This window comes from Opisthorchis viverrini (genome assembly GCF_000715545.1).
Source record: "Opisthorchis viverrini unplaced genomic scaffold opera_v5_169, whole genome shotgun sequence".
Taxonomy (NCBI): Eukaryota; Metazoa; Platyhelminthes; class Trematoda; order Opisthorchiida; family Opisthorchiidae; genus Opisthorchis; species Opisthorchis viverrini.
This window is the reverse complement of record NW_008751824.1, coordinates 168,461-183,648: the sequence shown is the minus strand read 5'-3', so window position 1 is coordinate 183,648 and position 15,188 is coordinate 168,461. Positions and strand designations below refer to the sequence as shown.

The 15,188-nt window shown below is 43.0% G+C and overlaps 2 protein-coding genes across 2 annotated transcripts in view; one reads left to right on the top strand and one right to left on the bottom strand.

Moving 5' to 3' along the window:
- Positions 1 to 646: 646 nt before the first annotated feature.
- T265_07344 (hypothetical protein) overlaps positions 647 to 15,188 on the top strand; it is a gene marked incomplete at both ends in the record, with an annotated part of 58,181 nt that continues 43,639 nt past the window's right edge. Inside the window, one exon of the mRNA XM_009172843.1 lies at positions 647 to 710. Within this exon, the coding sequence (XP_009171107.1) occupies positions 647 to 710 (64 nt within the window). The remainder of the gene's footprint in view (positions 711 to 15,188) is intronic.
- On the bottom strand, positions 5,718 to 14,080 carry T265_07345 (hypothetical protein; the record flags this gene model as incomplete). The annotated part of the gene is made up of 4 exons (XM_009172844.1): positions 5,718 to 5,867; positions 8,298 to 8,478; positions 13,209 to 13,431; positions 13,876 to 14,080. 4 exons carry the CDS (start codon positions 14,078 to 14,080, stop codon positions 5,718 to 5,720), a joined length of 759 nt encoding a protein of 252 aa, XP_009171108.1.

Genomic DNA, 15,188 nt, shown 5'->3' with positions numbered 1-15,188 from the left:
TAATCTGTCAAGTTGAAACGGAAACAAGTGAATGAATCAATGCAACGCATCGTTCAGTAGCAAGCGTGTGAATGCATTTTGAAATGGGGGATCATTTGAGTGCACCAAGCGCAGATATCTCTCTTAATGGTCACAAAAAGTATTTTCCGAAGACCCACTGATGCACAGTGGCACGTTTTTATCTCTGCAATTTTAGATTGTCTGGGTATTGATTGAACGAAGACTTAACTGCCAATGAAACGACTTTTAAGACTGGGCGCACAATTTTGACTGTTCAATACGCATCATTTTCAGAGTTCCTATGAAGTGTGAGTAGTGAAATGGATGGAGCAGAATTTCTCGCTATTGCCATCCCCCAGATGTCCAATAGTTTCTAAGCTGATGACTTTGCTCTCTAGGATGGAACTTCACAATGGTAGTGCTCTTCGCTTACGACTTTCCCCAGTAACAACTTAGGTCACCGATGAGGCCACTATATCAGTGGGCATTTCAGGACTTGGCTTGGCCGGTAAAGGTCACACTGTTGCAAAAGACACTGAAGCTGAAAACAGAATTTTTAGGTCTTAGCACATCTTTACCATACGACCATCCTAAAGATTTAACTTTTTATGTTCTCTATGCCTATTACTGTATGCCTATTACAAGGATGGTGTGCCCGGAGCACTCACTCCGAACTAAACCGGGCATCCCGAAGAAGCTATCGAATCTAGGTTAGTCAAATACAGAAGTCCACCTCCCAAGAAGTAGCATTCTCTCATAGGTGGTGACTTGCAGAGCATCTAGCAGTGATATGATAGTTGATCTGAGATTTGGAGTTTCACGTCAACAACACAAATGAGAACTCCACAACGCACATGCTCTTCAAATACCTCACGCCCCTGAGAAATGGGCTAACTCCGGATGACCTGCTGTGTGGCTGACTTGCACTGACAACAGTTTAGCATTCAAACGGAGCTGGATCAAAACCAACAGTCGGCGAACTAACTACCTACCTGTATAGGCTCATAAATACACACAGACACGCACACCTCTTTAATTAGCTAACTGTTAAGCTACAATACGCTACTTAGATATACAGTACGTGACCTGAAATGGTATTAATGTGAGTACTCTAGTGTGCATGCCGTCATAAGCCGCCTTACCGACTGCCAACCCAATTAGGAACACATCCGTACCCAGCTTGAGAACCTTATTCACTCCGAATGCCCAGCAAAAACTCTTGGACAGTCTGCTTCCAGTTTCACCTTTTTAAAGGTGCTCGTCAGCCTAGTCCCCACATTTCCATCAATCTTAGTTCGCAATTAAATGGGGACAAACAACTGCAAACCAAAGTGGTTTCAAGGGAGGTTCAATTGGGGTTGCAAATGAATCTCCTGTTTGTACCGAAGAAATTACTCCGATGAAGTGAATACTGTTCTAACTGAATCATGAGAAGCAGCTGTGTAGCGAGTCCTGTTGATGAATACTGAGTCTGCTAGAGGTCCATTTTGCTGCCACGTGACAGTTACCGTGCAGGAAGTCTTGTTCAGTAACTAAACCGAATCTAGCTAAATCTCTCGTTTTATGATGATCCGCTTCAACTGAGTGTGGTGCACAAAGGTTACCCCATGTTTTACCTGGAGCGGTATTCGAAATATCGCAAATCTCTCGTTTATGATGATCCGCTTCAACTAACTGAGGGGCACAAAGGTTACCCCATGTTTTACCTGGAGCGGTATTCGAAATATCGCAATACGTGGTTGTCTAAACGTAACATGTCACTCATAAGGTGTTGAAAACCACTCGATAGCGCACGATCGGTTTCGTCCTTGCTCGGAACTCATCAGGTGGGCGCAATCCTTAAGTTTCTGTCGAACCTATGTTCCAACAGAACCCAAATTGTACAGGTTTCGACAAATAGTTTCAATTGTACACGAACTTAATTTTGAAAGGAGACTTAACTGAATCTCAGTAGTGTGTAACGTCTACACAACAAAGTATTGCGATTTCCCGAATATCGTACCAATTAAAAAACGAGGCAACTTGGTGCACCACATTCAGCTGAAGCGGACCGTCACAAACGACGGATTCAGCTGGATTCAGTTGAATGGCCTGTTGAAACCACATTCGTGTACAAACGAGAGTATTAGTCGAGATATTATTTACAGTTTTCTCAAGTTAACAACGACCTGCTCTCAACTGTCAAAAATGACATAATACTGTCTAGCCCTATTAGGCCCACTCACCAGTCTAACGCCATTATCTACACTACTTCCACTTCCACTGAAGAAATTGCAACTTCAAGAGCATAAATAATCAGCTCAAGAGCAACTACAATCACCTAAAGAGAAGGAAACCTTATCACGCTGCGGTTACCCATGGTTCATTTTGAGTGATGCTCGTCCGCCATGTGAAACAAACCACTGAGACTACGTTCAAATGTCTTGTTTTCAAGCATAGTACACACAAGCCAATCGCATGAGAATAGGGAAGTCAGTGCGAACAAAAACAACTATGTCTGTACAGTCGCAGAGGTTGATCTGTACCAGCTCACTGCGGATGAACAGCACTCAAACGTCGGGCATGACTTAGGAACGTTTAATTGGTGGCTGTTCTGGGCAGAACAAAACAACAAAGCAGGTGCCCGATGGGTCAAGTGAAAGTGAAAACAAAAGCAGACTAATTAGATGCTGGATCGACTATACTTACAACAGCCATAGCGCTAGAGGGCCGAAAGCCCTCATGTATAAAGCGGAGACACTATGCATGCATACGCAGCCTTGGTCGAATCGTCCGATGAGTGCGACTCGCGTGGTTCGCGTAGCCACTGTGGGATAGGTGCGTACTTGCTTCTTCATCTTCGTCACGCCAACTCTTAGTTCAATAACAGAATAGTCGTATGATCGTAAGATCGAAATCAATCGAGATGTCTATATTTACATACAATCCTTCAGAGAGGAACTGAACTATTCAAATACTGAAAATGAAAATGTTGAAACGGCTGTTGAAATTAGAGAACTTGCTCGTAGGAAGTCTGGCTGATTAGAGCTTGTGACGAATAACCAGCATCGTTGGACTGTTTGCAACTTGGTACATACAACTTTTGAAGTGTGCAACAAATGCACTCATTTGTATATCACTTTGGTTTTGACGAGAGATTCACCTGGTACCCAACTGAATCTCTCATTTATGATGTATGTTTCTTATTCCTTTCGTCAACCGATTGGCATCTGACAGTCATGTTCTCCAGCGAGAGCTTCGATTCAATTCATCTTCAGCTGCAGATGCAGCTACAGACCCCCCTGTTTTGAATGGCCTTCGGAATATCCGCTGTACCTTAGCTACATGGGAGCCATCACCCAGGCCAACAGGGTGAGTCTAATCAGTACCGAATGAGATAGTCGCACTTGTCTCCAACCCTAGTATATTAACTGGAAGAGCTTGTGCGCACACACCACCCATTTCCTTTGGGTCTCCCGTTAAAACCAAATTGATGTGCAAATGCGTGTGTCTGGCAAATTGCGTCCGACTTTGGTCTAAGAAGAATATAGGGTCGGCAAAAACCCAGGGACTGCTTTTATCTGATGATGAGTCCAGAGAAATGCAAAACCGGGTGCGGGCTGCTGAAGTTTCCAGTAACTTTGGGAGTTGCGTGCTCGTTTAAAAAATACAATGCGATATTTCGAATATCGCAGCAAGTGACACATGGAGCGGTCTTGTGCACCACATTAGTTGAAGAAGAACATCAAAGACGAACACAATTCAGCTGGGATTTAGTTGAGTCTCCTGTCAAAACCAAATCAGTGTGTAAGTGGGTGTATCCTGCGAACTAGAATCTTGTTCATTCCAAAGGAGTAGTTTTCATCGCACGAATTACGTGGCGACCTTGACCTCTTCATAAACTTGGTAGGTCGAATAGGGGGATAGTTGTTGGGATTGGCAAACCTCCTCGGAACGGAATGCTCCCCTGAACAGCGTTTACGCTGATGAAAGCCTACGGTAAAAGGATTTGTGCAAAACGATGCAGAATATGTCTAAGACAGTTTGAAAAAAGTTGGAAAGAACAAAATAGTAAGATCGCCAAAGTGAACAACACGGTGAGAATGTTGGTAGTCAATGAAAAAGAAACGAAACGATTCATGCGACAATCCAACAGAAAAAGCCAGGATGCTCAAGTGATTTCACAGCCGGTAGCACACTGGACTGTTATGTTGCAAACAAGTCCACATTATAAAAAACAGTGACCCCCTCGAGGAGGAATGGATGTGATTGGCTTCTTCTTGAGATGGCCTACGTTTCCGAAGGGAGATCACGCACTCTTTTCAGATAGACTATTGGATTCGAGAGACTAGTATAAGAAATTTTTCGTTGTTCAGTTTATGAAATGGTGCCACAAATCTATGCCTTAAGTGACCTACAGGGATGTTGACTTGCATCTCACTGAAGTTTTATATTACATGTTACCTCAAGCTATGATGGTGTCAGCGTCTTCAATCATGTTAGTAGCTAAGGTCTGTTAGACCGAACATCTAATACGTCTGACGCACGCTAAACTATGGAGGAAAAGCGCACACTAAGTGAAGCTTTAGTCGTTCATCTTTGAAATTGATTGTTTTGTGAGACTACCACCGTCTTTGATCTTCCTTCCTGAGAAGATAACGACAGCACCACAGCGATTCGTGTACTTTAAAGGGAGACACCGCTGTGATCACCTGTTCAATTTTCGGAGGCTGTTACTTATATCGATTCCTGAGTGAAGAAATAGATGACACTCATGGGACTGGCGTCGTAGCGTAGCACAGTAAAGCCATGATGGTTCTCAAAAAGTACTAAACTCTCCTAAAGAAACCTACTCACAAGGTTGCTGAAAACTCTTTGACAGCAACCTTGTGAGTAGATTCCTTTATGAAAATATGCTGCGATATCTCGAATATCGTGCCAACTGAAACATGAGGCGGCCTGTGTAAAGCACATTCAGTTGTAGAGTATCATAAACGAGAGATTCAGTTGAGTCTCTCGTAGAAACCGAACTGATTTGCAACTGAGTGTATTTGTCAAGGACTAAACTTTCTTCTTCTTCTGGAACCATAGTTCATGTCTGGACGGAAAAAGCCACTTTAGGGCGAAAACATTGTCCATTGGAACTTTTAATGTGCACCAAAATTCAGCTTATTTCAAACATAACCAGTTTACCAAGAAATGGACCCAACGTGGGTACACTCCTTACTTACCTTATCCAGAACACTAAACTTTCTTCTTCTTCTGGAACCATAGTTCATGTCTGGACGGAAAAAGCCACTTTAGGGCGAAAACATTGTCCATTGGAACTTTTAATGTGCACCAAAATTCAGCTTATTTCAAACATAACCAGTTTACCAAGAAATGGACCCAACGTGGGTACACTCCTTACTTACCTTATCAAGAACGACTGAGACCACACTACGTGTGAAGAATTAAGACTTTCGAATACGACAGGCATAGGAGAGCGATAGTCTTCGGTTCTTCTCTCACTCTCTCTCTCACACACTTTTGAAAAGGCCCGAGGATTGAAACAACAGTCAATTACGTGAAAAATACAAGCAAGCGCATCTTGAATTAACCTGTCGACTCTTAAGAATATCTGGTGACCACATCAGTCACCGTTACCACAGTCGTAACGTTGATATATCTCATGTCCATCCACCGGACGGCGTCATTCGTACTGAATACGATGTGCATAGTCTATAACCTCACAATCCTCAAGTGACAGCCGTATTTGGGTCTCCAGATATTGAATCGATAATGCTATCTACTGGATCATCCACACCAATACTATCGAGACCTCCCATTATGGGCACTGAAGAGCTTATCGCTTTTATGACGGCATTTGCGTTCATTTGAGAAAGGAACTACTGTTGAAGAAAAACAGTACCGGTGACAAAAACGTGACATTGAATTTATGCTAGCAGGGCACCACATAAGTAGTGATGGGGGGAATAACCAAAAGGTGAAAATGTTTTTGTGATAGGAAAAAAAGTTCATATAAACGGAGTGAAGTCTTCCAAAGGCCTATGTAGAAAACAGTCGTCAAGGTATTTACGACGATCTTGTGAAGTGAACGGTACTGTTTGACAGAAAGTTAGGAATTGCAAGGTGCCGGCCTCGAAGGAACATATATGCATTTGATTCGTAACAGATGGGTGTGGCGATGAGCTCTTACTACATGGATGGCAAAAAGTTTTCCAGGATGTGACAACTTGTGCAAAAGAATTTTGGCTGGTAGAACGGAACATTTGATTGCTGAAGTTTGTTCTGAAGAGACAAAATAGACTACTCACTTAAGCATATAAACACTCATTTGCAAATTGAGCTGGTGTTTTGGGGACTCAACTGAATCTCAGCCTATACCATAAACACTGTTACATCATGAAAACCACTGAGTTCCCTTGCTTCGTTCCGAACGAAACTAATCTCACTGGGCGAATTCGATAACTAATTTGTTGTTCTGACAGTGGATTTGTATGCATGAAGAGAAAAAACGGACGCAAGATTAGCTGTGATTTGCGTACATAGGAGTACTCCAGCGATACATCATCTGGCAGGCCAAAAATCTGTTTCTGATAGAGGGGACTGAAGAGGACAATGCCATAGATATGTGCTGACATCGTCAGATGATCGTTGCTTACGGTTCTTTGGAAACAAGACAACACGTGAATAAGGATTATCCGGTCTAGAATGAAACTACTTTAAGGTTGCTGAAAACCCTTTGGGAGAGTTTGGGCTCACACACCACACAGTTCAGTTTAGTCCCTCAAATTAGCGTGCGACCACGTGTTTCGCGGATTATCTGGTCTCTTCTCAGGGATCGTCCCGACGCAAAGCGGTATACCAGCTAGTAGAAAAGTCGCGAAGGACTTTAGAAACGACTGCTTCTCTCAAGTTGGCGTGAGTTTCTTAGGCAGTGGATGTACTGCGTTCGAAGAGGCCAAGACGGTTGCATGATTATTTGTATTAGTTGTCTACTGTCGGCCAGGATCGTCATCGCAAAACCAATCGGGTATCTTATGCTATCGGAGCAGTTGGACCAGGAGAGTATGGACATATCAGAGACAATCCTAGTGTTGACCCCAGCGTAAACTGCTGTCTGCACCGGACACACCATCTGGATAAATCGGTATTGTGTGATGTATACCGGACAGATGACATCACCGCAGTCACGCCATCGGAAGACAAATGTGAGTTCACGCAAAATGCGGTTGCATTCAACAATGACCCCTCTTCTCAGAACAAACACCAAGCGTACAACAAGACTGATATGAAGAGTCATTGTCTAACCACCTATCCAACCCGACCCAGTTGCAACACAACTCACGCGCGAGATGAATAATGTCTTTGGAGCAAACAGATGAGCAGCGTGTTGTTCTTTGCAAATGCGTTTCCTTGACATAATGTTCTCGAGATGGACCTTTGAAATTAATTTGTGATTGTCGTGACTGAGTTTCATAGACTGGTAAGGTTTGTGTGTGTGTGTGTGTGTGTGTGGTAAGTAGATGGAGGCGAATATGCTTTGACTCGGTAAACGGACTGAATGCGCGTGACTCAACACACAACCAGGTAACGGACAAGGCTGGTCCGTGTGCGTAGGAAGACTTAACACCTACCAAGCAGGTGGCAGGCAATAAGCATTACCCACAGTGTTTTTTGATCAGACTTGTTGGAGGAATTTTATTTACGGAGCACCTGGAGATTTCCAACTAAGGCGCATAATCAGAATTTGTGTCAATCAAGTCAAAACGCGCTGTGGGTTGTACTCAAGCCAGGAATTATTCGGTTAGCAGGAGTACCAAGCAGGTGGCAGGCAATAAGCATTACCCACAGTGTTTTTTGATCAGATAACTTGCAAAGGACACGTCCAGACTTGTTGGAGGAATTTTATTTACGGAGCACCTGGAGATTTCCAACTAAGGCGCATAATCAGAATTTGTGTCAATCAAGTCAAAACGCGCTGTGGGTTGTACTCAAGCCAGGAATTATTTGGTTAGCAGGAGTACGACCGAATACAATTTGAGTTTTTCACTGCAGGATGTAATTGTCAATGTCAGTGACAGAGAGATGTAGTCACTCAGTGAGAATTGGTGCACAGTTTGTAATCTGCCGGCAAGCCGATGATCTGGTAATCTCAAGAAAGCTGTGAACATGAACCGATTAGCCAAAGGCTATCGGTTGGTGAAAACGAACGACAACCACCGATACTTTCGATGTGCAGATGCGCAAGAAAGAGGTTGTGCAAGTGGACTTGCTTGTGTACTTCAGTAGCCTAGTAATGCAAGGAAACATACATTCGTTCGTTCAGCTGTAGCACCCTTTCGGTGCCTAACTGCCATGCCACCTGAAGGTTGCACGAGAGCTGGGATACTGCCAGGTTGCCCAAGCTTAGACAGGGGAAGTAGAGAGGCCGAGGTCGGGTTCAAATCACGGACCTTTTGGTGAGTAAATTCGCGCTCTAACCACTTGGGCCATCTCGCCCAAGGAAACAGGGAAGATGAAATTGATAAGGATTACGTAAATTGTGTTGTCACTTAAGGGGATATCCTGATGAGTTTTCTTCTAGGAATAGCCCAAAATGACCCGATTCACATTCATTCGGGATAAGTTACCTCCCTAGAGAGATGCTTCCGGGAGCGGAGCCGCCTGGCTGCTTAGGATGAAAGTTGTTTTTTGTGCAAATACCATCCCACACACAAAACCGTCGTGCTGTCTGCTCGTTTCGAGTGACAGTAATGAAGATCCATGCAAAAACTACTGGGTTGAGCGTCAATATTACCATCAATGTTAGCGCACTAATTTGAGTGCCAAATTTTGATTAGGGCAACCATGATCCAGTTTATGATGACAGCCTATGTAGTTGAGGTTTAGCCCGATGATTCATACGTAGAACTGAATTGGAGTATTATCAAGTTTACCCTACTTGGGACGAATGGACAGAACTCTCGATGTAAGGGCTCGGGAGCATCATGGTTGCTGATTAAGGCCACTAAGTGGACTATTTTTCGAGCTCCACAATCATCGATTACCAGGGACGTTACCGAACCCGGCCACTTCATTGATATCAACTCAGCGTTCTCCATCCTGATGCGATTTTATCGACCGATAACGCTGAGGTTTTATTGCTTATCACCATAGACCATGACTTTTCAATCGGAAATTGTTAGCAGTTGCTTTACGTTCATCCTGAGTGCCTTACACGCAACACCGTGCTAAACTTATGTGCATGATCGCATTTACCTGTGCTGTTTACTGTGTACCTGTGTTGTAACTAACCAAACTATATGAAGTTGTTCTATCTCCCAATTTGAGTGTGTTATCCAGGTGAATAAAGAGCACAAGGTGTTTGAAATCTACAAGGAGGAGATTCTTCACCAAAAGCATTCTGGTTGGTGAGAGACCGCACTTCACGTACATGTGAACCGTAAACAGGATTAGGCGTGCCCTCTCTGAGCCCTTCCGAAAGGTGCATATCCTTGACGAAAAACGTGCCCCTGTTGGAGGCGCTCTGTCTTAGGGAATACATGCATTGAGCGATATTCTTATGGCATTGTCCTCATCGTTGGAGGAGTTGATGAGAAATGATATTAAAGGAAATGCATCGAGGAGCGGTCCTACTGATTTGTCAGAAATGAAACTGCATAATGTTGTCGGGTAGCAAGATAAAAATCTATTTTCCTTGTCATTAAGTGCTTTGTTGAATTGGTTTGTAGACAATAATATTTGCTCCTTGTTAAATAAGACGAAACGGTTGAAAATACTATTTTGCCCATTTGATTGTGACTTTTACAATAGACTACTTTTCCCCTCTTTTAAATCGGTTTATTGCACCATCGATTTCCATCGTTGGGTACACAGGATCATCAGAGAGAATTGTGAACTATACTGGAACCTTGACACAACACACTACTTATGAGGTTGCTGAAAAATCTTCAACAGTCCACTACCGGTTTCGCCCTTCCTGGGCTCATCGGGTTGGGGTAGTCACTGAATTTCCATCAACCTTGTGTTTTACCTGAACAATAAATCGTAATTAAGTGGCGAACAACAGCCATTTTCAAAGTACACTGCCGTTAACAAGAGATCCAACCGAATCTCATAAAATATAATAAACGAGAGATTTAGTGTAGCCTATCATCAACAGCGATGTAATTTTTCCGCTGAGTGTATGTGACCATATACTAAAGTTCGTTGGTGTGCCGAAGTTCACGGTTTCTAGAACTAGATAAACAAGCATTTAATCGACATCTTCCGACAGGTTTCATGAAAACCGAACTTTCACTGCAATCCTATGTAATGCTGATTTGAATGGCGTCTTGAAGCTGCTTGAGCAAAAGGATACGTCTGGTGGGGTTTGTCTCGGCTCCGGTTTTCAATCAGTAGACATGTACGTGAAGCATTGGGTTTCATCAGAAAATAATTTTGGCGATACTCCAATGCAGTACTGTGCATGCATAGTCGACTTAAACGTCGGATACTAGATGATTTCTGTCATCATAAACTGGATCACGGTAGCCCTACTCGAAATTCGGCACTCAGATTAGTGCACTAGCGTTGATAGTAATACTGGCGTTCAACTCGATGGTTATTGAATGGATCTTCGTTAACGTCACTTTGACCGAGTAGACAGCACGACAAATTTGCGTATGGGATGCCGTTTACACATAAAAGTACTATTAAACCTTCTTGGAAGTAGCTCTTTACGGAGGCAGTCTGTGCTTCATGGAGCAAGTAAAGTTGAGATCAAGAATGGGACGGCATCCATGAGGCCATAGCAGATACAACTGGACCAAAACGAGAATAACTTATCGATGGTCATCTTCATTAGAGAGATGAACGTTGTCAACAGTTGAAACGACCCAAAATATGATATATGGTTTAAGAACCAAGCCACTGAAACACCTGTGAAATCCAAAAAATATGAATGTTGGACCAACCGAACTGAAGAGCTACGATTGTATGTGCATCGCCACTGTCACAAAGGATTTCTAACCAGACGGGATGTAATCTATCGGTTGAAAGTCTAATATCTTCGGCTGGTAGAGGACAAACGAACTGGCGGGAAACTTAACAAACAGGAACAAATTTGAGCAGCTTGGAAGCATTAGTTTGCAACACTGGTCAACACTGGGTGTAAAATCGGGCAACTCAGCTATTCTGACCCAATATACAATGGGGACTTCCGTGGGTGGATTGTATACAGCAGCAAAACTGCGGACAGCCATAGACCAGCTACGAAGTGGGAGAGCGGCGAATAGACGGACGACTTGCCTGCGAAACAATTCAGATTAAGAGAGGGAACACCATGCTAGACGAACGTTCCCATCTGCTACGCACAATCTTCTACAAGATTTCAACAAGGCAACAATAATTCGTCTGAATAGAAGAAATGAAACCGACAAATGATGGAAAACTACCGGTGGGATAAAAACCTGGATGCGGTTCTGTGGAAGGCACCCAACCGATTTCGAAATCAATACAGGAGTAAAACAGGGTTGTGTTCTTGTCCCAGTTTGGTTCAGTATCTATCGAACAACCGATTGCGTAGGGACGATCCACCATTGCGAAGGTAGTATGCCACTTCAATATCACTCGCATGGTCACTGAATACGTGGCGTTTTCTGAACAAACACTGCTGCACATGGCCAGTATCCATAATCTGTTGGTTGCACATGATTACACTTCTCTGTATTCTGAACCGAAATGACAGTGATGGACTACGGTCTTTAGTTCACGAGTATCTCGTTTTTTGGTTAAAACACGAATGTTCCTAGAAGTATCCGTACATAGCTATGCTGTTACTCCCTCAAAAATCAAACTCCATGTGAACACACTATAGTTCACGTATAGATGCGGGGTTACACCATCCTACATAGCCTCCATCCCTCTGAAGCAACCGTTCTGACTATTCCTGAAAATGGCAAATGTAGATGAGATTCGTTGTGATAAAGCAGGCTATGCCAATCCGTTTTAGGTTTACCGCACCGGAATGTACTACTCTTAGTTATTAAGTGCCATAATGAACCCGTGAACAGTGACATAATTTAACACCCTGATACAACCAAACAATGTTTAATATGACCGCAACACAGTTTAGCAATAAACTAGCAGTAACAGGTAAGTGATGCCAAATATCTGCAGCATATGGAGCATAACTGCAAGCTTGTTTGGGATAGGTCAAGTAAAGCCCACCAGTTTCGAACCATTTGTGGCAGTCGTTGCTGGAATTAACTCACACGCAGAATTTCACACCACAGTGTTACCAGTTTTTTGAACCTATTTTCATTAGGATACAGGACAAATGTTGTAACTATATTGGCTCAATAGAGAGGAATGCGAGGAGCTTGATGGCATATTTCTCTGTTCTCAAGCAGAATGTGTTCTAACCCATCACTCAGTCATTAACTATGCATATGTAGTATATGGTACCACCAAAAACCTATACTTTAACATTTTGCCATACTAATATCCACCCATGCCGTATAGTAGTTAGCCTAATTACGCCTTAACAACACTCAGAAACATGGGCACTTTAGTAACACGATTTCTGGTCAAGGAGTGCAGCCGATCGATCGGATGTTCTGGGCTGAACAGTGATACAAAAACTTAGATAAACCCGAGGGAAGAATCCTGCCATTGTTTGATAATGCCTATTTTCCTCTACCCACACTGTCATCATAATGGACACTTTATGGTTATCAAAATGAATAGGAAATCATCGAAATGTGTTCGAAAAACGCAGGAGTTGAATAGTTTTGACAAGAATAGCCAAGTTCGTTACCCAAAAGTGCGCGAAGGTGGAGGTTACTGTACGACACCCCAGATCTAGTCTTACAGTACAATCTGGGCGGCACATGATCGTTTAGGGGTGGATCGATCCAGTTTTTTTCCATAAATGCGATTGAATACTGGTAATATTAGTAACTGCACAGAAAACCACACTCATTATTATCTCATCGACGTCCACGTCATTGTGACTGTTTCTTTTCTAGAGATCTCATCAGATGGAGTATCATTCGGTTGAACTAGGCCGCCACCAAGCATTACAAGATCAGTTGGAACCAAGCCACAGGTATGGCCAAACAATTAGGTGTGAATCGATCGATTCACGTGTGCGTAATCAATCGATCCAGCGAATCGGTAGGATGAGGAAACCGGTTGATATATCGTCTTATTCATCTTAGCTATCAAGTGGGGACAGATACCGCAAAGAAAAGCCAGGTGTTCTAACAAGTATAGTCAGACGAGTGTGAATTTGACCAGTAAACAATCGTTTAGCTTTAACACCCTTTCGGCGCCTAACTGCCACGCGGCCAGAAGGAGGCACGAGGGCTGGGATACTGCCAGATTGCCCAAGCCTGGATAGGGGAAGTCCAAAGGCAGAGGTCGGGTTCGAACCACGGGCCTTCCGGTCAGTCGATTCCCGCCCTAACCATTAAGCTATCTCGGCTTAAATAAGTAAAATAAGAAAATCTATGCGGCTCACCCACGGAAGTCCAAGAGGTCGGGTTCGAACCACGGGCCTTCCGGTCAGTCGATTCCCGCCCTAACCATTAAGCTATCTCGGCTTAAATAAGTAAAATAAGAAAATCTATGCGGCTCACCCACAAAGTCACAATCAGCTTCAAGTCAACATAAATACTGTAAGTTTCGATGACCGCGTTTTGCCGAATGAAGCTACTAATCTGTAATGTTAATGATGACGACAGATACGTGAATCACACAATTTGGTGCGAACAACAGACCAAATTCGAACAATCTGTGAAGTGGGAAAGTCGACGAGTCTTTCGTCAACAACACCTTTTAGATGAAAACTACTCACAAGGTTGCTGAAAACTCTTCGTGTGAGTAGTTTCCTTTATGAAAATATACTGCGATATCTCCAATATCGTGTCAACTGAATCATGAGGCGGTCTGTGTGCAGCACATTCTGCTGGAGGACATCATAAACGAGATGTTCGATTGAGTCTCCCGTGAAAAGCAAATTGATTTGCAAATGAGTGTACCTCTGTGACTTTGTGTACCTGAAGACCACTACAGGATAATAAGGAAATTGTGTGTGCTGAAAAAATTTCATACTAAAAATTCCTATGGTGTCAAAGAGGGCATAATGGAAATCAAAAAAGTTTAGATTTTATCCTAGCGTTAAAAATCGAAAAAACGGATTGAGTAGAGGACTTTGTAAAGCTTCAGAAAGTGCTAGTTAGTTCCTATTTGCAGGTGACTACTTATTGAACGCTGAGAATAAAAGCTAGGTCCTAAAATGGACTCCATTTTCTAGGTTTGTAAAATTTGAGAAATTCATTTCCCCCATTAAAAGATTGAGATGTCTTCTAACAGCTGTTGAGAGCGACGACAAAAAATGGTTACGCGCTACACACACCTTATTATCATCGGTTTCAACGCAACAGGAAGGAAAACACAGAGGTGGTGAGCCAAAGAACCTCCAAGGAAATGTGTCAATCTTATCTTCTCAAGTTTGAGTTGTTCTAAACATTGGGTCGCCACAGCGTTTTCCTTGCTATTACAAACTGCCCCATTGGTGGATCACTAAAGGTTGATAATACAACTCACTGGGTGCGAAAAACGATGCGCAATACAATTGGGGATATACAGTCGTTCAAAAACTAATTTGGTGATAAAGAACCGAATTCAGCCAAATCATTTGTTTATGATATCTTTCAACTAAATGTGTTGTACAAAGGCCGCCTCATTTTTCAATTGACACGATATTCGAGATGGCGCAGTAGGTTATCTTGACGGTTGCTGAAAACTCTTCAACAGCCCAAAACCGATTTCCTTCTTAGTGCTCATCAAGTAGCGGGAGCTCCGCAGTTTCTGTCAACTTTATGTCCTACTTGAATCAAAATCGGACGCGATTCGCGAAAAACACTGATCTACAAAGCATATAGGTGTTAAGGTGGGGTCCAACTGAATCCTAAGAGAATCTTTCGCTTATCATATTTTTTAACTGAGTGTGCTGCGAAGAGATCACTCCATGTTTCGGTTGGTACGATAATCTAGATATGACAGTAGAGCGTCTAGAGGGAGCACACTGCTCTGGGAGTTTCCAGCAAACTTATGAGTAATTTGCTCCGTCAAGAAGTGCAGCGTTACCGAGGCTAATCAGAATGCCTTGTTCCCACGTGCAAGGTTTAACCTTACATCAATCGCACGCGTTGTGC